At 46.4% G+C, this 21,023-nt stretch overlaps 6 protein-coding genes across 6 annotated transcripts; 4 read left to right on the top strand and 2 right to left on the bottom strand.

Annotated features, from left to right (window-relative positions):
- Window positions 1-49: 49 nt before the first annotated feature.
- Window positions 50-3,860, bottom strand: V8C40DRAFT_257252 (peptidase S8/S53 domain-containing protein). Its single transcript, XM_083218453.1, is given in 7 exon segments — window positions 50-2,029; window positions 2,115-2,232; window positions 2,291-2,393; window positions 2,449-2,509; window positions 2,568-2,909; window positions 2,974-3,028; window positions 3,047-3,860. 7 exon segments carry the CDS (start codon window positions 3,157-3,159, stop codon window positions 62-64), a joined length of 2,760 nt encoding a protein of 919 aa, XP_083068029.1. The 5' UTR covers window positions 3,160-3,860; the 3' UTR covers window positions 50-61.
- Window positions 3,861-7,656: 3,796 nt separating this feature from the next.
- Window positions 7,657-9,517, top strand: V8C40DRAFT_257248 (uncharacterized protein). The gene has a single exon (XM_083218452.1). It carries the CDS (start codon window positions 7,830-7,832, stop codon window positions 9,384-9,386), a length of 1,557 nt encoding a protein of 518 aa, XP_083068028.1. The 5' UTR covers window positions 7,657-7,829; the 3' UTR covers window positions 9,387-9,517.
- Window positions 9,518-10,549: 1,032 nt separating this feature from the next.
- V8C40DRAFT_283572 (Alpha/Beta hydrolase protein) lies at window positions 10,550-12,603 on the top strand (the record flags this gene model as incomplete). Its single annotated transcript, XM_083221977.1, has 6 exons — window positions 10,550-10,838; window positions 10,900-11,060; window positions 11,134-11,377; window positions 11,434-11,623; window positions 11,680-11,833; window positions 11,893-12,603. 6 exons carry the CDS (start codon window positions 10,550-10,552, stop codon window positions 12,601-12,603), a joined length of 1,749 nt encoding a protein of 582 aa, XP_083068027.1.
- A 696-nt stretch (window positions 12,604-13,299) lies between these two features.
- Window positions 13,300-15,147, top strand: V8C40DRAFT_283570 (cytochrome P450). The gene has a single exon (XM_083221976.1). The coding sequence runs from the start codon at window positions 13,391-13,393 to the stop codon at window positions 14,927-14,929; it is 1,539 nt and encodes a 512-aa protein (XP_083068026.1). The 5' UTR covers window positions 13,300-13,390; the 3' UTR covers window positions 14,930-15,147.
- A 1,595-nt stretch (window positions 15,148-16,742) lies between these two features.
- Window positions 16,743-18,260, top strand: V8C40DRAFT_270576 (uncharacterized protein; the record flags this gene model as incomplete). Its single annotated transcript, XM_083220204.1, has 1 exon — window positions 16,743-18,260. The coding sequence occupies one exon, from the start codon at window positions 16,743-16,745 to the stop codon at window positions 18,258-18,260; it is 1,518 nt and encodes a 505-aa protein (XP_083068025.1).
- A 263-nt stretch (window positions 18,261-18,523) lies between these two features.
- Window positions 18,524-20,353, bottom strand: V8C40DRAFT_277880 (acid protease; the record flags this gene model as incomplete). The annotated part of the gene is made up of 4 exons (XM_083221004.1): window positions 18,524-18,720; window positions 18,754-18,971; window positions 19,011-20,164; window positions 20,219-20,353. The coding sequence occupies 4 exons, from the start codon at window positions 20,351-20,353 to the stop codon at window positions 18,524-18,526; spliced, it is 1,704 nt and encodes a 567-aa protein (XP_083068024.1).
- Window positions 20,354-21,023: the final 670 nt, after the last annotated feature.

Below are 21,023 nucleotides of genomic sequence, written 5' to 3'. Positions count from 1 at the left end.
CGTGTGTATGGACCCTGTAAATGTATTCTAAGCACAAGGAAGCCGATTATCTAATTTTATCCTAAGTAGGGAGAGGAGTTACTTGGAATTGCGGTGTTGTGAAGATGTCCCAGTTGTCAGAGTTTTGTGGGTTGGTGCTAAATGGGCGTAGCGCCGCCAATCTCATCCAGTATGTTCCTGGTGTCATCTGAGACCCGTTCGCGAGTTGTCCAAACCAAAGCCACGCATATGAACCACTAATGCTTCTTGGTATGTCTGTAAACGGTGTTGCAGAGACATCGCTTGTGTTAGGAATGAGAAGCGGAATGCCATTCAACCAGAGGGACGCGGCTCCGACGTAGCCTTTCTTGCCGACGACAGGAGGGTACGTCCAGTCTTTCTCCCTCCAAGTGGACTCGAATATATCCCAGCGAAACTCAGTTGTATCAAAGTTGAAGGCAAGACGCAAAGTGGGGTAGGACTTGACAAAAGGGTTGACATTGAAGCTCCAGCTAGGAGCGTCTCCGATTGGTGTTCCTCGGCTCCCAGAGGTGATGCCAGGAAGCCCGCTGCCGTAATAGAATACCGAATCTAAGTCTTTATGGATGTCTGCACCGACACCCATGTATGGTACTGCGAGTGATTCCCCGTTGCTTCCCGTGATGATGATCTTGCCACTGTATAACGGCAAGTTGGTCGCGTTCAAGCCCGATGGATACATAAAGTTGATGTTCGCCGTCTTTGTCTGGCCTGGCTTGACGGTAAATGTGCCGTGAGGCAGCGTAACTGACGGGACAGCAGCGTAGGGAGCAGCGAAGACTTGGGTGTACACTCCGACAACAGGCTTTCCTGAGGGGTCCTGGTTGCTAACCATCGTATCTATTGCGCCGCTAGCTTCGACAGAAAACGTGTAAGTAATTGGACGCGGGCTGTTATTTGTGATGTCAACGCTGTGGTATCGTCCGAAGTTGTGCGTGTCGTTGAGCATGAATTTTGAGAATGATAGGCTCGTTTGGAAGTTCAGGACTTTGGACGCATTCACCAGGCCAGTACCGACCTGGAAAACAGGAGCTCGGATGTCAGAGGTGACGGGATTCAATGGGTCAGAAAGCCAGTCTAGTGATTTTCCGGACGCAATGATTCGCATTGACAAGTCTTTGGCAAAGCCAGGGCCGTGGACATGTCTACCTCCGTACTTGCCAATATAGAGCGCCGCAACACCGGCAATGTAGGGAGTAGCCATAGATGTGCCACTTAATATTGCCCAGCCATCGTCAAGGTAAGTCGAGAAAATGTCTCCACCAGGTGCTGCAACATCCGGCTTCAGTGCTAAATCGTTCGTGGGGCCAACGCTGCTGTAATAACTGGGCATTCCTCCTCCATAGAAAGCCGGGCTCGGCAGAAATTTAAGATTCTCGACAGTGTTCTTGAAACTTGCTGTCACTTTAACCCCAGTCCGAAGAGCCTGCATGAGGTTTTCACCTGCATCGAGAGTGATATAGCCGACCGTGCTATCTCCAGAGCCGTTGAAAAATGCGCTAACAGGATATTGAGAAGTGTATATCAGGATAGGCAATGTATAATTGTGTAAAGCATTCAGCACAGAGAGCTTCGTCTGCCAATTACATGCGCCGTCGCTGACGAGAACGATGGAGTTTGTGTAGTTGAGATTCCAGCCGCTATTGAACGCATGGCAGGCGTCGGTTGGGGCAGAAGGATCAGTATTAAATGGAACAATAGGCCATCCATCATATGCAGCCGAGTCCCAGAAGACTGACGCTTGGTATGAGACAGTGATTTTCTTCGAAGTATGGCTTTCGAATGTAGCCTCAAAAGCAGCCTCTGCAGTGACATCGGAATTGACAGAAGCCACGGCGAGAACAAACTCGCCGTTCGAGCCATTACTCTCACTAAAGGGGCCACTAGTACCGTCGTTGCCGTTAGCAATAGTTACTACCACGCCCTTTTCCGCGAGACGGGAGGCGGTTACCGCCCATGGATCATCTGAGAAGCCAGATTGACCACCAACAGACGACGTGATGATATCGGCCTAAAGAGGCGTGACGTGTGTTTATTAGTACTAAAGGGAGAGAAAGGGCTATGACTGTTGGGTAGGATTATATATTGCAACATACCCCATCGCTGTACGCCATCAGGAAGGCATCAATAAGTGTGTCAGTGTCAGTGTAGTCTGCATAATCACCGAAAACCTTGTAAACATACAAGGAAGCCTCAGGTGCTACCCCAACATAGCTGCGTTAAATTAGCTGTGAGACATCCACCACGAACAGCTGTAGATTAGCTGACTAACCTGTCGGCCTGTCCGGCAATGATTCCCGAGACGTGAGTTCCATGTCCTAGGCCATCTAGCGGATCTGGCTTCGGTGACTTGTCTGAAGTGTTATAACCCCACCCTGGCGACTGATAAGTAAGTGTATCATCTGTATAAGAAGGGCTTTTGTTCCATACAAGTGCCAACAAGATCGTAACCCCCAGCAACTTTAAACCCAGGTCCAAAACCACCACCGAGCTATTGAAGAATGAGTTTAGGGATCTCTTGCCAATATAAAAGGAAAAGATTCTCTTACCGCGTGGTGTGGATACCAAACGCCGGTATCGACAACAGCTACTTTAGCACCCTTTCCTAGAATTCCGGCTTCATGAAGCTTGTCCACGCCAGTCATGTGATGGACGGAGAAGCTGGCACTTGCCGCACCAGGACCGAACGTTTGTGAAGTTGCAATAGGGGCTGTTAATTTGATCTTCCTAGAGTGCCATGATCGAAGGACTGGTGTAAGTGATTGTAGTGTGTCCAGATTATGCGTATCCGACAATACTGATGCACCACTAAAGATATCTGAGTCAAAGATCTTAAGCACAGAAGCCCCTGCATTTGCGAGATCATTCGCTGCTTGTTGAGGATTAACACCCTGATCACCCTCATTAGCATGTATGTAAAGGACGAGAGAACGTTGCTTATAATTTAGAACTGACCTCTGCAAACTCCACGATATAACGATTAGGAATGGGGGCAGACGAAGTGTCGTTGGTGGCAGAAGTGTCGTTGGTGGCAGAAGTGTCGTTGGTGGCAGAAGCATCGTCGCGTCTCAGCAAGGAAGCTTCAGCAGAAAGCCCCCCGGCAGCAGCCGTCAGGACCGTCAAAGATTTTAATAAGCGCATGTTGGAACTCGTTACGAAGGAACAAGGGGGTCACCTCAGACCAGAGACGATCTCAAGATCAGCTCTTATCTGCGGTATTGTTGGCAAGCCTTGCGTTTATCCAGGACAACCACCCGATATTTATACATGATTAGAATCTCAAATGATCGTATATGTCCACTGACAACGATCGATTGATGGAGCAAGCGAAACGTTGCTAGAATCCGGAGAAACGTTCGGTGAACCTGGGGTATGATTCACACATGGCCTTCTAGCCTATTTACCACCCCCAACTGTCACTTTCATTTTTGGTCAAGTTCATAGGGTCCTGGTTAACTAGGATGTATGTAGCATACGAATCCAGAAATTTGCATTCCCTAAGCCCTATTAGTGTTCGCCGAATACCCCAAAACGTAGAAAACTGTTACTGAGAGAGGTAGTGACAAGGAATCACAGCATATTTGACGCTAAAAGGGAAGAGAAGATCGACCAGTCAGATGACTTGAGACGACCCTGTCTCCTTACTTCGACTTCCGATAAACCATTTCGTACGTTCGACGGAAATTGGCTGACCGTTGGTAGTAGATGCTCGTAAATCCCTCAAATGGGTGCATAAAAACGTGTGACTGACCATCATATCGTTGCGCCGATAGGCAAAATATTAGGCTAATAATCGCATCTATGTTATGCACTCCGTAGTTACTATAACGATGCCAGTTATTCGGAAAGATCAATTGGGTTAAAGAGGGGTCCGTATCACTTCTATTTCAAGACCCGCTACCTTCTAATCAATATGAACTATCGGGTTATTTCTTTGATACTGCACCTAGAGAGTCCGACATGCTTTAAACACCTTCCAAAAATGAATTAACGATGACATATCATCAAATGAATCTTCTTGGCTCATACACCAAAGTCTCGCGACGACACCCAACTCGGCTGTCACTATCCCGATCAAGTGCGGAGGCACTTAATCTACTACTACCTGAAATGGACTGTGGAGTGAGATAGCTCGCTGCGAACTCTATGCGAATTGAGGTTAACATTTATGACCCCACAAGTAACTAACTCCTCTTGAAGCTTATGATAAGCTGTTGTTTAAATATCTCTATTATACCGAACCAAGCATTGAGTTACAAGGGATAGTATTCTACTTATATTATGTACAATTGGTGTAAGGGCCATGAAAGTCTCATCTTTAACGTGGGTTGGGGGGCATCATATGAAGCCAAAGGACAGCTAGATTGAAAGGAAATCACCTACTTGCTATGATATGTATTTTAACATTGACAACGGCGGAAATTGCCAAGTCCCCATTATTCTGCATTTGTCCACCATATACGAACAACATGGGAGTCTTTCTTTTAGCGCGCTGGTAGTGCTACTTATGCATGGGGTAAGTGCTGTATAGATAACATTCCTAGCACTACGGGGCCTACAATAAGTTCCAACAAAAGTGCAGCCATCTGACAAAAGTGCCAAAGCGATACCACATTTTGCCTATCACCGGGAACCTTGTCACAATAAACCCCCCATTAGCATGGGTTAGAGCATCTTGTACTGAAGCCCTTATCTGTGTTTCAAGCTTACCAATCTATATGTCGGAATGAAGTGAGCTATTTTTCACACTTACAATGCGCAGGATTCTCTATTCTTTAGGGATTCAGTGGAGGAATTCTTGAAAGACAGGCTCCGTCGCTTTCATAGATCTTGGGACAATGATAAAGCATCGACAGCGCATGCCCACGAATATGAGAGGTTATTTTCATCGTGCATTATCTACAGAGAAATATGACATTCATCATGGAGTTTCGCGCCTACTGAAAGATTTCTCATCCAGGCTCCGTATATAAAATGGATGACACCGCCAGTCTCTTGGTTCATATCTATGATGCGTCCCATTGGGATTGTTGTGCATCTAATACCTTTCTCACACTACGTTGACTTCTGTGGCGAAGGTAAGCAGGCCTGAGGAAGACTTTAATGCATCTCTGCCAGCAGAAATAAGTCTCTTAAGATGGATTTGTTCGGTCCGGCAGGCGTATGAACTCTTGCATAGGCGGTCAAGCTCAAAACGACTACTCGCCATGCGCTTAAATGTTTTTCTTCCTTGAACTAATGTATGTTGGGATCTTCACGGTAGGACGGATCAATAAAACGATGTAGTAGATCTCTACTTGCCGTGATGACTGAGGCGTCACGTTGTATATACAAGTGTGAGTGTTCCAGTTAAAAATATGGTCACTGTTCAAAAGGATTCATGAATTAGCAAAATGGCTCCGATAATACTATTTATAGAAGTTAGTGCCATCTACCTTGTAGATGCTAGTTATCAACTATGTTGTGTGCATTTTGCATCTCCTATATAGTAGAAATAAAACTTTGTCAATTACAGTGTGCTTAAATACGCCATACAGTTAATTCGTATGCATACATATCAGTGCCCATTGCTGTTGAAGCAATGCATTATTATAGCCCATTTGCTTTCAGTTACCGTGGCGAGCATTAACTAGATATTCGACAATCCATCCGCTGCTCGTAACACCTGCTCCTAGATCAGAGAAGAAGAAGAGACTTAACAGCGATATGCTTGGCGTGGCTTTGGTCTTCTGAAGAAATTGTGTAGCGTCCTTTTTCTTTGTTACATGGTTGTTATGGTCAATGAAGTTACGTTGTAATACGATGAAATCTTTGAATGTAACGAAGGTCAAGCATAAATCCATAATTCCAAGGCCGAAAGGAATCGTGTAGATCAATTGAGGTTGAGAAACCTTGCCAGCTGATATCACTGCTACGGAAACAAAAAGCTCTATTAAGCATCCAGCGTTATATATCTCATAAGTAAAGCCTACCATCGGTGAGTGGCTTTTATGCCAGCCACATACGTATTTTCAGGTGTATCTTGGGTCGCTTCTCCAAAACTTACAAACCAGAACATTGCAAAGAAAAGTCCAAATGGTCATCTCCAAGATCGGAGAGCTCGCGCAAGAATCTGCAAATCCGCTCTGAGAACAAGCGTCGAACCAGGACTGAGAAATCTGCTGGAATCAGTGTAGGCAATAGCGGCAAATAGCTAGGCTAGAAAATTAGCCTCATGAATATGAATGCATAGCTCCCGTCAGCTGCGTTCTAATATCACACCTTAGGAATGCTTTTTAATAACCACTTACATATTCGATACAATAGCACTGTTAATGTTGTATTCATGATTGATATAGGGCATCAAAGCACTAGTGCTAACATCGTTGACGCCAGCCACGAAGAAAGAGAAGCCCCAGATGCAGAGATTTGCTGAGACAATCATCTGGTCCTCGTACCGATTCTATCCCAAATGAAAGAAGCTGATATTGCTCCATTGTGATATATTAATGTTCTGAATTGCACCTTGGGCAATTACCCGAGTCTCGGTGATGGCCATGTTGGGTATTTACTGCCAGTTGTGACAAAGTTGGAGGTTCGAATAGCCAGGCAATAGAAGTGCAGGAATTGTTCTGCCATTTATAAGTAACGAATAAGCTCCTTGTAGCCTGAAGATGCAGACATCTAAAGGCCTAATTCTTTACGGAAAACAGGGTATGGTTACTTGACGGGAGAATACCGGACGGAGTAATTTTCTGGTCTTAAGTGGGCAAACGAAGCACAGGCTAAATTAAATGATACCTTGCTGTAGCTAGGAGAGATTGCCGTCATGTCTGTACACTACCTTTAGTACCAAGGCGCATATTTATTACATTTTTAATCACCATTTCGACACACGTGATACTTGAACAACGCCTAACCGTCACCCTGCAGCAAACAATGCAGATTATGTTAGGCTTTACTTGGCAGCGGTATGACGAAATGTCTGAGTTATTGCACATAATTTGTAGGCGTTGATCTAGCGTTGTTCTGATGTGGCGAAAGAATATGTGTGGCTCTTTGGCGAAGCGGTCATCATTTTAGCTCTCTTTTCTCTGAATCCTAGAGTAAAGGCACATTGAAGTGCCACTCTCTAGAAGAAAATAATTAGGTGCTAACGTTGCTCGAAGTTATTTCAGTGTCAGTATCTGGGAAGGACAGCGATTATGATCACGAGTTCCCCAATGCGAACATCGGGATGCTAGAAACCTGCAGCCCTCCTACTACAATTTAGCTAGCCAGTCTCGTCAGCTGTTCAGATCGCTACAGTCTTAGGCGGTAATCTTGAAAGTTACACTAAATGTTCTGCACACACATAATGATGGGGCGTAGAAACGCTCGAAGTTGCCACTGTTATCATTGGTAATTAAGAAGATCAATGTGGATCTGTTTATTTTTGTTTTGAGACCGGGGACACACCGCGAATTGTGTAAGTGGCTCCCGGGACTGTTATGGCTTGAATTCTGGGATCGGGGACGCGCCGCGCAGCTGTGAGTAGACTAATGAGACCTCTCTGTGCCGTAAGGCCGGCTCAATATCGGAAAATCCTTCGGGGAGTCGCGCTCTTATCACAATACCATCTTAGTTCAAAACTGCTATTCGCGATCATCTGATGGAATCGTTGCATTCGATTACATGATATAAATCTACGATTTGCGGATCCTATCTGTCAGTATAAAAATCTCGTTCCCGCGTAATAGATCCTGTAGTTACTGGTCGAACAAGCGACAATTTTCTGCTTCGAATTGTTGCAAAGTTACCAATCATCATAAGCGCAATAAGTTCAGTCAACAATGGCGACTCACTACAACCAGTATGCATGGCAACAGATCGAGCAGAGAGTTTGGCAACGCTCCGTTGACGAGATCGAACGATGTTATGCTGTTTTGTCGAAGCTGTACGAAGGTAGCGGTCGAATGTTTTTCGCCATTACCGGCCACATATCGCTTTCCATCGACCTCGTTGACTCCTTTCACGATGACTTGGATTCTCGCGTTGATACGGCTCTGCGTAATGCTTGGCTCACGCTGAGACATGACCACCCCACAATTGCGTCACAAACAAAATACGACACCAGCACGAATGGATTTACAAAGGTGTATCGCACAATTCCTACTATAGCTGATCAGCAGGCCTGGATCGATGAAACGTTCGTCAAAATCTCTACCGATAAGACCGGATCTGAATGGGCAAATAACGATCCTCCGGCTCCAAAGCTTCCAACATTGTTTGTCATCACACCGCCATCTGTGCTACACGAGGAGAACCGCCCTGGCCCGATCCGCCGCGATCTTGTTCTACGTTCTCCTCATGACGTTATTGATGGCGTTGGTACTCTGCTTCTCCTAGGAAATCTTGTTAAAATCGCGTCAAAAGCATACGATCAAGGATCTTCATTCGAACTGCCTACATTTGACAACGGCTCCGAGCTAAGCAACATGAGTCCACCTTTTCGTGTGGCTGCAAATGTACCAAAAAGCCTGACCGAGACTCAGCAACAGCGGTTAGCGAACGTAGCATCTTTAAAAGAACAACAATTGGCAAGCGACGTTCCACTGCTACTCATTCCGTGGAAGAAAGGGGAGATTACTCCGGGTAAGCACCAGCGGGTTGCGCTGATGCTCTCACAAGAGAAGACTTCGACGCTATTACATGCATGCTCATATATTGGCGTTACTGTAACCCATATCTTCCATGCTGCTATTCCTCTCATGATGAGAAATTTTCAAGAAAAGCGCTCTAAACCACAGACGCTTAGATATGTCAGCTACATTTTACGGAACGAACGTGGAAACTGCACTGAGCCGTACAACTCTGCAAAGCATCCGGCCGCATTATATCACTCAGTATCTGGAACAAGCCTCCTGGTGGATATGATCATCCCAGCTGTCGGCAGTAGCCATACTGTAGACCAGCAACAGTCGGAATCTGAGGAGTTCTTTAGAGTTCTCCAAGAGATGAAGCAATTTTACCACGATGTCCGCGATGATGCAGAACATTATCAACTTGTGCCTTACTATTGGGCCTCTAGCACACGACAGCTGCCACCAGCGGCCAAGGAGCCTTTGCCTATACCGCCTCCAAGCACTCAGCCGTCCGTATCAATCTCTAGCATGGGACTCATCGATAATATTATACCTACAAAGGCTGGTGGCATCTCGGTTTCTGATCCATGGGTAACAGGAGAAGAGCTTCGGAATGGTCTTGGGTTCTTTTTGGGAACATATAGGGGCCAGCTTTGTCTAAGCGCTGCATACAACGATGCGTGGCATGATAGGCAAGAGGTCGAAACTTATTTAGAAATGTGTGTAGATATTGCGTTTAAAGGCCTTAAATCTTATATATTCTAGCACAATGCACACATTCTGGATTGGCGAGCTTACCAAGACATGCGCTGAGGATCCGTGGCAATAAATAAAGATACTAGGGAAATAATAAAGCAGGTAGAAAGATTTCTCGGACAGTGAAGATTATAACCATTCAAACACTGGAGCACATAGTATAACATTGCTCGCCCACGTAGTCAACGAATTTCTCTTTACTTGAGTAATAACTTCGTGAGTGCCACACTAAATGTACCTGATTCTGTTTGAACTGCACCTGGGTGTTGTTATTCACTCTCGGGATCTGACCCAATAGCTCAGACTATTAGTCAGGTAGCTTGTTCAAGTTTAAGTTCGTCCTTCTGGTAAAAGACGTGGATGTTCGGCTGCGTGGGCAGTCATATTGCTTGATGGTTGTCCTTTAGCTGCTATGCACACTCCCCAAGCGACTGGAACTAATGTTGCCCGGCCGACTCAGGATATCGCGTGGAGTAAACTTTTTCGTTATTTAGGAGCATTGTCAGGAGTAAGCACTCGCAAAAAGGCAAATTGAGAAGAAAAAGCGGCAATTCCATCACGAAGCATGTTAGGCGCTCATCTCCCCGCTTACATGGCAACCCGCATATCCCTCGCCAGATATATTATGGATCGAGAAATCAGCTCGGATGAGTGGAAACACGCCCCAGTGGGGAGTTATTGCCTTTCCGAATTTGACGTGCGAGCCACGATGGCAAGGGATTGGGTGATGCCATGCGATATTGCAACAACCGAAGCCTAACCGAGTTCGACGAAGCGGATCGAGTTGATTCACGAGGTGAATCAGGGCTTGTGTGTACACGGTATGTAGGTGTGTGTGGATCGCGGGGCCTCTCACAGCTCACAGGAATGCCTCTGTACTCCGTAGATGCCCCGCAAAGCTTGTCCAACGTATTCCCCGCGCACAAGGACGAATCATACAACGAGCTGAGAGGACCACAGCTACAAAAGGGGAAATGCGGGGAATTAGAGGAAAACAGGAAAAAGTACAGAGGTAAAAGCACCCTTTGCTCCTTGACCAACAATATTACTAAGGAAGAAGTCAACTCTCAAAGCGCCGGGGAGGATTCTTCTAAGAACAGTAATCCGATACTAAGAGAACACGAGCCTACGTAAACAGAAGCAGACTTGCGGCCTGTATTTGTAGGTGAAGGATGGCGCAACTCATTGATAACATCCCGGTGCTCCAGGCGCCCCTTACATCAATTCGTGCCCCTGGCGCTCAATATAATGGCCTCAACCCTGCAACTCGCACGCTACCTGCAGGATTTCAAAAGACATCTTCTCATCGTCCATTTCGCGCTGCTACTATTTTCGAACAGGATATAGAGGTTCCTCTTCGAGACGGAGTAGTCATTCGGGCGGACGTCTTTCGACCAGCGGACGTCAATGATCCCGTCCCCGCGTTGGTGGTATGGAGTCCTTACGGGAAATCAGGTACCGGTATGTTACAATCGGTTCCTAAAAGACCAGAGGAGAGAACCTTGAACTCAATAATACGAAGGATATTTCAGGCTTGACATCGTTCCGGGACGTGTGGGTGTGCCGCAAAGCAGGCTCTCAGGGTTTGAGAGTTTTGAAGGGCCCGACCCGGCAGAGTGGACAGCTAGGGGTTACGCTATCGTGAATGTGAATAGCCGAGGGTCTTACGACTCACAAGGCGATGTCAGGTCAGCTTAAAATCCCACCAGTTCCATGCTAAGAAATTTCCGAGCTAATGGCCCCTGGCTCAGGCGAGGGTCATGATGGCTATGATACCATTGAACATCTCGCAAGGCTGCCGTGGTGCAGTGGGAAGATTGCCATGGTCGGGAATTCTTGGCTTGCAATGGCTCAGTGGCATATTGCTGCGCAGAATCCTCCTCATCTGACCTGTTTTGCTCCGTTGGAGGGCTGCAGTGACTTCTACCGTGAATCTCTATGCAGAGGTGGTGTCCCTTATCTACCATTTTGGGGGTTCCTCGGAGGACAGACTCTCTTTGGTGAGTTTAAAATTCTTCGTGCAAATCTCCGAGCATTGTCTCTAAAGTTCGTCAAGGAAGAAACAATCAGGAAGATGTTATTGGTATGTTGGAAAGGTATCCCCGAATGAACGCATACTGGGAGGACAAGAGGGCAAAAATAGAGCAAATCAAAATTCCCTGTTATGTCCTCGCCAGCTATTCGACTGGTCTACATACTGTCGGTTCTTTTCGTGGGTTTGAAGATTTGCCGACAGACAATAAGTGGTAAGATGAAGATATTAAGCTGGATAATAGAGAAAAAAGTTGACTAGATGTTCTAGGTTGCGAGTTCACCCAACTCAGGAATGGCACGACCTATACTCTACTTCCCGAATAGAGGATTTGCAGCTTTTCTTTGATTACTTCTTGAAACTTGAACCGAATGGATGGGAAAAGTCACCGAAGGTACTGCTGTCTACGCTACGTTATAATAAGGTAAAATCCAAAACGAACAACTCATCGATTTTGCATGTCCCATCTCACATGGCCTTTAGGAGCCCGAGTACAATCACGTATTCACCGATTTCCCCGTTCCCAGCACGGAGTATCGTATCTATTACCTATCACACGATGGCACACTTGCATGGAGCCCAGACCAAATGCCGACAACACTGTCGTATCAGTCAGATGTTACAGCTCTTCAGATGGACTCTGACTCTGAAGAACTCAGCTTTGACTGTATGCTACCTGCCGACAGCTATCTAGTCGGATATTCCAAAGCAGTTCTGTACATGTCATGCCCAGATCACGATGATCTGGATGTGTTTGTGCAAATACGCAAGGCCGACTCCACTGGAAAAGTTCTTCAAAACACCAATATTCCCCTCCATGAGCTAGGTTTAGACGCCGAAGAGGTGGCCCTGATCAACACCAACGTGTATGTTGGACCAATGGGTATTCTCCGTGCCAGCCGTCGCAAAATAGATATGGATAGATCGAAGCCACATTGGGCCCTCCATAGCCATGACGAGGATGTAAAGATCTCGCTGGGGACGATTGTGAAGCTCGAAATTGGCATCTGGCCGTCTGGTATAAAATTTGAAAAGGGGGAGAAGCTGGTATTTAAAGTGTCTGGGCATGACATGAGGCTGGCCGAGTTCGAACCGCTGCGTGGCAAATTTACAACAAGCAACAAAGGACGTCATTTTGTGCACATGGGTGCAGACTATCCTAGCTATGTCCAGGTTCCCTTTATAAAGGTATAGGAGGCCGAGATCACATTGCACGGTACCCTATACACCGCTCCGCAAAGATCACTTTAGAAGTATTGGGCCATAGTGAGCTCAGATATCTCATACCTGAATGTGATTTTGGGAACAGAGCATTTTGGGTTGGACATAGCTATCACAATATAATACCACCTTGGAATGAGACTGTTGGATCTAGTCATATGAGATTCCGAATCCGTGAAAGGGGTTAACGTGTTGTTGTCTATTACTACTGTCTTTTTCATGCTCAGATTTGTATCCTGACTTTGGATATGAGCTTAGATTTGGATATACTATGGCAATTCTATGCTTCAAGTGTCACGTCACTGTAAAATTAATCCCACTTTGAGCCTTCCCCATATCAGAGTAAATAGGTACGATTGCCCCGCCTTCTTTGCATCTCTGTACGTCATGGGTATCCTATGCTTCAGACAACGTCAAAGCAAAAATTCCTTAACGTTGTGTGACATAGCTTGTGTGGTATTAACATCCCTACAGATGATGCGTCGAGGACCACTCGCTATCTGTTTGCAGTACCGGAGAGGCGGAAGTGAAAACGCTGCTCCAGGAAATTGCCCCGCCCCCGCATCTCTTTGCCCCGCATTCTCGGAGACTAGAGGGATCGTCCAAAAACCACCATCGGTGTTACCTATCACTAATAGCGTAGCCACGAGCGTGTTTCGTTATTAGGTATTTAACAGTATCTTAAAGTAGTGCAAGAACTGTCGCTCTCTGTTCAGGACACGTCTTCAAATCGAAACTTGAAACTATTGACAGCATTAAAATGATTCTCTTACCAGTCGCTGTGGCCTTTCTTGTGTGCCTTTGGATCTTCCATAAAATTCGATCTACAAATGGCAAAAGACTGCCCCCAGGGCCTCGCCAACTGCCGTTGATTGGCAACTTGCACCAGGCGCCGCAGAACAATCCTTGGAGAACATATCAGCAATGGTCAACGATATATGGTCCAATCTTCCGCCTCCAGTATGGCTTAAATACAGTCATCATTCTGGGCAACTACGAGGCTGCCCATGATCTGCTAGACAAGCGAAGTAACATATACAGTTCAAGGCCGCGATCTGTGATGGGCGGCGAGAACGTGAGCAAGGGAATGCGAACCCTCTTGATGCCCTATGGCCAGCAGTGGCGCACTCACCAGCGTCTTCAAGCCTCTTATCTCAATATCCGAGTATCTCAGACCTACCGGGAACTGCAAGATGTAGAGAGCAAGCAACTCCTTTGCGAGTTGCTGGTGCCCGGTGTGGATTTCTCAGATCGGTATCATCGATACTCTTCCAGCTTAATCTTTGCACTTGCATATGGCCGACGTCTCGAGACCGGTAGCGAGCCGGAGGTCAAGGCAATCGACAAGGTCATGGAGAACTTTCTCTATGCTGCGAGGGTTGGTACCTGGATCGTGGATTCTCTTCCGTTTCTTAACTACCTACCCAATTTGCTGGCGCCTTGGAAGGTACATGGTGACCAAGTCCACGAGTTTGAATCGAGCCTGTATATGGGAAATATGCGTCGCGGAAAAAGGACAAAATCTTGGAATTGGTCAAAACAGGTTTCTGAAATGAAAGAGTCCAACGGCATGACAGAAAAAGAGCTAGCGTACGATGTGGGCATAATCTACGAAGCCGGGAGCGATACAACAACGATGGCTCTTGAAGTCTTCACTCTTGCCATGATTCTCAACCCCGATGTGATGAAGAAAGCGCAAAAAGAGATTGATGAAAATGCAAAAGGGCTCCCTTCCTTCGAAGATAAAGACAATCTTCCGTACGTTGATGCTCTCATCAAGGAAACTCTTCGCTGGCGACCGGTCTCTGCTGGTGGTATACCTCATGCTGTCACCCAGGATGATGAATACATGGGATTTCGCATTCCCAAAGGGGCGACTGTCATTGGAAATCATTGGTCCATTCATCTTGACAAGGACGTATACAAAGATCCTCACAACTTCACGCCAGATCGTTGGATTGAAGACCCAACCCTTCCTCTTGCTCCATTCGGCTTCGGACGCCGCGTGTGCACAGGCCAACATATTGCGAGGAACTCATTGTTTATCAACATCGCACGTATCCTATGGGCCTTCGATATCAATTATGCCTATGAAGAAAATGAAAATGGGGAAAAAAGATGCGAAGTGGACCCATGGGCATTCACGCAGGGATTCAACTCGCGTCCATTACCCTTCCGCGCTTCCTTCACTTTGAGATCTGAGGAAAAGGCTACTGTAATACGGGAAGAATGGGATGCGGCCGATAAAGATCTTGACCAAATTCTAACCAGGATTAGGTCCTCGCAAAGGACAAGATAAGAACTTCCTGGCGTTCACACAAGTCTAAATCTTCAATTATAGTGCCCCGGTAGCACAATATCTATGGCATTCGGTGCGACTTCATCCGCATGCAAATTTGGGGCCTAAATGAACGATGTAGAGGTAGTCGTACACTATTTATAACAGTTTATTATTTTCAAGAATGGTAACACGTATCAAGGAAGGAATGTTACACTTTAATCACAATAAAAAAACGTACCCATATTGTGGATGAACGGCTCTGCACCTCCATCTCGTAATTCATCATCAGCGTCTACCTGGGGTAATGTCTTTCAAGTCATGGTCTTGGCACATAACAACCCTGACGGATCAATGGTGAAATTCGCGACATACCCGTCAGGCTGTATTACTTGTTTATCATGAAACGTAACTCCTTCATTACAATGCATCTGTCAATCAACGACCGGTGAGCAAGGGCTTAGTGAGCAACGAGGTAGTTCTCGCGGAGCGTCCTTTGAAAGTCCCGCAGAATGGAGAGTTTGCCGCCACCTCCACTTCGAAGCCCCGCCAAATCTTTACTGCAGAGGAATTCTCAGGGGGCAGTCCAACTCTACCGCACGCCAGTACCAGATACGTGGACGCTGAGACAACGTCTGAGTACAAAGTAGCCTTAGCCCGGGATAAGTATTACTGGCGTTTATTTATCCCAGGAATCTAACGTTGCAGTAGATAAACGCGAGGAGGGCTAGTTGAGGAGACTTGAAACGGGTTCAATTCTCCTGCTGAATGGTCCATTGGGGAGGTGTATTGTCATTTGAACACCTGGTCAATGGTCTAAGAACATACTAGAGATTATACTACCTCCTGCAATATCGCGATTACATGGCTCCTCCTTAGTACGTGAGATAATATGACGACTGAAGTGCTCATTTTTTGCAGAATCTGCTCACGCAGATGGCGAACCATCTAGTACTTATTGTGAGTACAGCGACTGCTTTGACTACTCAGGGTGAAGAGTGGTAAGTGGCTCAGTGTTACTGATGCCTCACCAGATGTCATAATATGTTGCATTTCAATGGCTTTGCTTCAGTTGATGTAAGACATACTTCAAGTACGAGACTCTGGCAAAACTGGGATTTGGTACCCGATTGTCCTATCCTTCGTAATAAGCTTATGCCATAGACTCAGGATTAGGTCTAAAGCCCACAAAATAAGCCAAAATTAAAACTGGAAGCTTTATGGGTAAATTCTAGCTCTACCTAGCTTTAGTAACATCGAATATACGTTATATTCTCCGACGGCATTATAGCATTCCCTGTCACTTATTATCAATGATAGTTTGAACAATGTAGGGTATAACCTAGCAATAAGCACTGCAAAACTGTAGCTCCTCGAGTGCTGAAATATAAGCCACCACAATCCTCTTTGCTTTAACATTTGTTTTCAACAAATTATGAGCCTGACTGACCTAGAAGATAAGGACATTGGCCACAACGGACATGGCGTTATAACTAGGAACTCGCAAGTCCGGGTTCAATTTTGATCCACCCACATGTAATACGAGCAAAAAGTCCCCGGCGGCCACGTAAACAGCCTCCAAGCTCAACATGCCCCTGCCCCTATTCTTCAAGCATTCGGGCCTTACTTGCAGAGCATGGTTTACCTCCACGAAAATCGGATTTACACGCTCACAGAATATATTTCCGATGGTAAGCACTAGCACATGAACAATTAACTGAACGGAGCAGTATGTGGAAGATTGAAGCAATATAAAAACAAATAGTCAAGACAATTAACAGTATTGTGAATTTCCACCAAACATTCACTTTCACGTTTTCCATTGATTGGCACTATGAAAATTGCCCCCGTCTTGCTCTCAAGCTTGGCTTTGTCCCTCGCTGATAGCAAATCCAACCTCCCAGGACTACTCCAGAACATATCCAGCACGGTGTTTTCTCAGCTGAGAGATATATCCCGTGATATATGGGAAAATCCAGAGCTTGGCCTCCTTGAGTTCCACGCCCACGATGCCACTGTTGAATATTTTCAAGCACTCGATGTCTGGGATGTTACACCTCATGCTTTTGGTATGGCCACCGCGGTTGCTGCAGAGTTTGAAAGTCGACCGGATGGTTTCAATGGTGATATTCCTACCGTTGGCTTTATTGGCGAATTCGACGCGCTTCCCGGAGTTGGTCACGCCTGCGGGCACAACCTATTATGGTTGAATGCTGTCCTAGCTTCTCGTCTTGCTGCTGAGGCCCTCGTGGAGTTAAATATCCCAGGCAAGATTCTGCTACGGATAACACCAGACGAAGAGAATGGTGCTGGCAAAAATACTGTGGAGCAGCATGCAGGATTCGATGACGCCAATGTCTGGCTCATGGCACATCCCGCCCCGGCCAACGCCTTTGCGCCTGGGAACGTCCGCCTCAACCTATTCTCAAGCTTCAAGAGGGACACACATTACGACGCCGTCAAGGCAACGTACCAGGGTATGTTATCGGTTCACGACTTGGCCGATTTACCTGGCACAGCTTCATCCGTAGCTCTGATAGAGGAAGTCAGCGATTGGGCTGTTAATGTTATCCAGCAGCAGATTGGTCTTGGGATTTCAGGAACAACAGTTGATACTGTTCATAAGACCGTTTCATCAATTCTGGACGCAACATATCCCAACGTGACCTATACGGTGGAAAATGGCGTGGACGGGGTTGACCTCATGCTGCATGGGCCTGGGGGGCATGCCTCGGCCAACTCCAATGGACCTCTTATACTCTCCATTGAGGTGTTTCGAAGATTGTCTGGTGACTCGTCTTTGTCGTTCTATCTTCCTCAGAACACGACACAGAAAGAGCTAGGCTTTGTAAGCGACATTCGGACACGCTACGATGCGGACATCAATGCGATCGCTAAAGTGGTCAGTGATGCTATTGACGGTGCAGACTCCATTACAAGCGATATTATCTATCCAGAATTCGAGGTAGATCCTTATCTAGCAAGTTTCATGACCGAACTCCTTGCTACTGACACATATGGCTCGTCTAATTTTGTTACAACGGACAGTGCACTGGCAGCTACCGATGCATCGCTCGTTCAGCAGCCAGAAATTGACCCAAATACAAAAAAGCTTCTGAGCGTAGCTAAAGTGGTGCTGCAGCCATTGTTCAACATTTGCGAGAATCCTGCAACCTGTGGGACAAATCATGAACCGCTGTTTGCGCAGTTTACTGGAACGGACTTTGCCTTTAACAAGACAGAGATCATGGGAAGAGCCCAAGCGCATACCGCTGTAATGTTGCTGACTGATCCCAACATGATGAGAGCAGCAACAGCCCTTATCCGTAGCAATGGCACAATTCCCAACTGATTCAATAATTTATGAAGTATATACCAAATAGAGAGATCATACTAGGATGTTATGATAGTGCTGGTTCCTAAATACTGGGATTGTATTCATGTAGTTTTCCATACATCAGTTTATATTAATATCCCCAACCTCTTATCCTGCGCCACCCATCATCGAGCTCCATATCGGATAATGTCAATTAGCATTATATGATTTGTATCAATTGTAGGATATTGTCTATTGACAACCACCCGATTTCGTTATCGAAGGAATCTACCGAATAATCAAAATGCAACTACAGCAGCTGCGAGTATACAAACAATGATTTGCATGGAAGATATGATACGCTTATTGACGGCCCCTGATGTGAACGGAGGGAGGCTTTGAGAGACAGCAATACTGGTCTCAGTGGGTCGCAGCGAGTTGGTGTCTTTCCTGGACCCAGATGCTTCGTAAGAGCTAGCTGTAGCACTTGGACTTCCTAAAGAAGACCCTATCGGCCACGTCTTCATACTTTCACCGCTATTAGCGGCGATTGTGGGGGAAATTTGTGTCTCTGACGGACGAGTCTCGGAATAGTTGTTAATTGTAACTGATATGCTATCCGAGTGAAAGTTTGGCGTGGTAAGAGGTCTGCTGGATGTTACTGTAGCTGGACAGTAAGTTGTCAACGATGTGATAGTTTCGGTACGGATGGAACCGACGACACAGCCGGCTACATCTGAGAAGCAGCTAGTAATAGTGTACAAAGTAGTTGAAGTTACAGCCGACGTAAAATTTGACGGTACAAGAGTAGCAGTATTAAAGCTGCTGGACAGTCTAGTACTGTTTGTGTAACCGACGCTGGATGTTGATGTAGCGATAAAAGTAGAAGTGGTTGAAGTCTCTCGACAGCCCCCAGTGAGAATCGGGACAGCATCAGGTCCCTTGCCAATTGCCACCAGGTGAGAGCCACAATCTGCACTATTGGCAAGGTGAATATTCCTGTTGTCCCAGTCATAGACAACGTAGGCAGCTCGGAGAAAGGTATCTCCTAGAACAGGCATTTCGTCATTCTGTTGAACGCCCAAAGCACAGGAACTCTCATCTACTTGCAATATGAAATCTTCCAATGGCACTTTAATGATGGCATTTCCAAATTTGAAGTTGACAGAACCATTGGAGCCAGGGACAGGGCAATCAACCTGGTAAAGTGGACCTCTCGCTTGGGCAGACGGGAAACCCTTAAGCAGCTCAGTGATTATGGGGCCAGGAAGGGAACTGAGAGTAGCTCCGCTATCGAGAAGAACTGGCTGGCCATCAACTTTGTCAAAGGCTGTCACTTCAGTACCGTTCTCAGTGCTGACAGTAATGCCGTCAACGTAGATCCAAAAGCGGGTTGCACCATCTGGGGAATGTTCAGCGGGGATGACAGGCCGTTTCTCAAGGTGCCCAGAGAATTTGCCAGTATCAATACCCCCGAAGATAACTGAACCGCGCTGGCTTTCGATAGATCGCAAGTCAAGACTATACGCTCGACTGTTTGTGAAGGCTTGCTGAGCAAGTGTATTAATGACAGTGGGATACGGGTCATCCCAGCCCCTAAGGTCCGGCCCAGCGCCAAAGATACCATAATTTTCGGGTTCACTGTCGAAAGCAACCCCGAAGAGCTGATTTTTGAGCTTAGCAGAGCCAATTTTCACGGCTTCATAAGCATAAGTCATGTTCACATATCCACTTCCGTAGCCGATAACATGCTTAATACCAGTATCGTTAAACGTACTACTTTTGGCGCTGTCGAAGTAACCCAGCTGCTGACATAGACTCGGATTGCTGGCCTTGTTGCAATTAGGGTTAACCCACAGCTCAGAAGAACCGGTGTCAAACAAAACGCTAACCAGCTGGCCTGGGGTGCCCACTTCAATGTCTATGGAGTAAAAGGTGCCCTTCAGTTGGTTCGTCAAGATGTTGCCCATTTGTCGACGATTGATGGTCCGTACGGGCGCACCAGGGGATGCAGTGATAGGGTATTTCAGTATGCCAGGATGCTGGACCATACGATTGTTTGTTGGCGGTCCAGCAGCAACGGATGCTGCGAGTATAAAGGGTAGTGTTTTCAGCGCGGAGACCAGCATGATGAACAAATGTCACTGTCTATAGAAACAGACAATAAGTAAAGAAAGACAGCACCAGAATTTCCCTGGAATAATTGCAACGCGGATCAATGAAGTAGAACTTGTGTTTGTAATAACTCAAACAATGGTCGGTAAACGAGAGATGGCCTGTAACAAGCGATTGAATACGGCGGGTTCTGTCTTCTTATACTCCAGTTCCAGGAGTTGTTCCCAATTCAAAATATAACGTAGGGTAACAATTGTTGGGTTCATAGGTAGTGCATGAAACCAGCCATGATCACTTCTACCATGAACCACCTCTGTCACCCTAAATGCAGTTAGCTTTGACGACTCATCCTATTAACGGCGAGGAAAACGTACCGCGTAGTTCAAGTATAGGGCCAGCTTCAGGTCACAGGATGTACTCATCGCATCTCGTTCTCGTTCGTTCTCTCTCACTCGTTCTCGCTCCATTTGCGGCTGCGCCTTCTTACCCGCGCTATCCCAGCTGCCCAGCCGCCCCCGGCTTACGGCTGGGCTGGAAACATCTGTACCAAGTTGGTCTTGTCAGTGGGATTGGGCGTGATATGGTGCAAATGGAAATTATGGAGAGAGATACCGGGATGACTGCATGAGCGGTAAATCTCATCTCAAAGCTCCATCGGGAAGTTTGGCACGTTTCACCTGTTAA

This window comes from Trichoderma camerunense (genome assembly GCF_050948025.1).
Source record: "Trichoderma camerunense strain CBS 138272 chromosome Unknown V8C40scaffold_24, whole genome shotgun sequence".
In the NCBI taxonomy this organism is placed as follows: Eukaryota; Fungi; Ascomycota; class Sordariomycetes; order Hypocreales; family Hypocreaceae; genus Trichoderma; species Trichoderma camerunense.
The sequence above is the reverse complement of the archived record's forward strand: the minus strand, read 5'-3'. Positions and strand labels throughout refer to the sequence as shown.

Bases quoted from the DNA above. Each gene is read 5' to 3' on its own strand.
- V8C40DRAFT_283570 (XM_083221976.1), top strand. From the start codon at position 13,391: ATGATTCTCTTACCAGTCGCTGTGGCCTTTCTTGTGTGCCTTTGGATC.
- V8C40DRAFT_257252 (XM_083218453.1), bottom strand. From the start codon at position 3,159: ATGCGCTTATTAAAATCTTTGACGGTCCTGACGGCTGCTGCCGGGGGG. The intron at 2,510-2,567 runs GTAAGAGAATCT...ATTCTTCAATAG, and splicing joins TTTGGTATCCACACCACGCG to CTCGGTGGTGGTTTTGGACC. The intron at 2,030-2,114 runs GTATGTTGCAAT...ACGCCTCTTTAG, and splicing joins TGATGGCGTACAGCGATGGG to GCCGATATCATCACGTCGTC.
- V8C40DRAFT_257248 (XM_083218452.1), top strand. From the start codon at position 7,830: ATGGCGACTCACTACAACCAGTATGCATGGCAACAGATCGAGCAGAGA.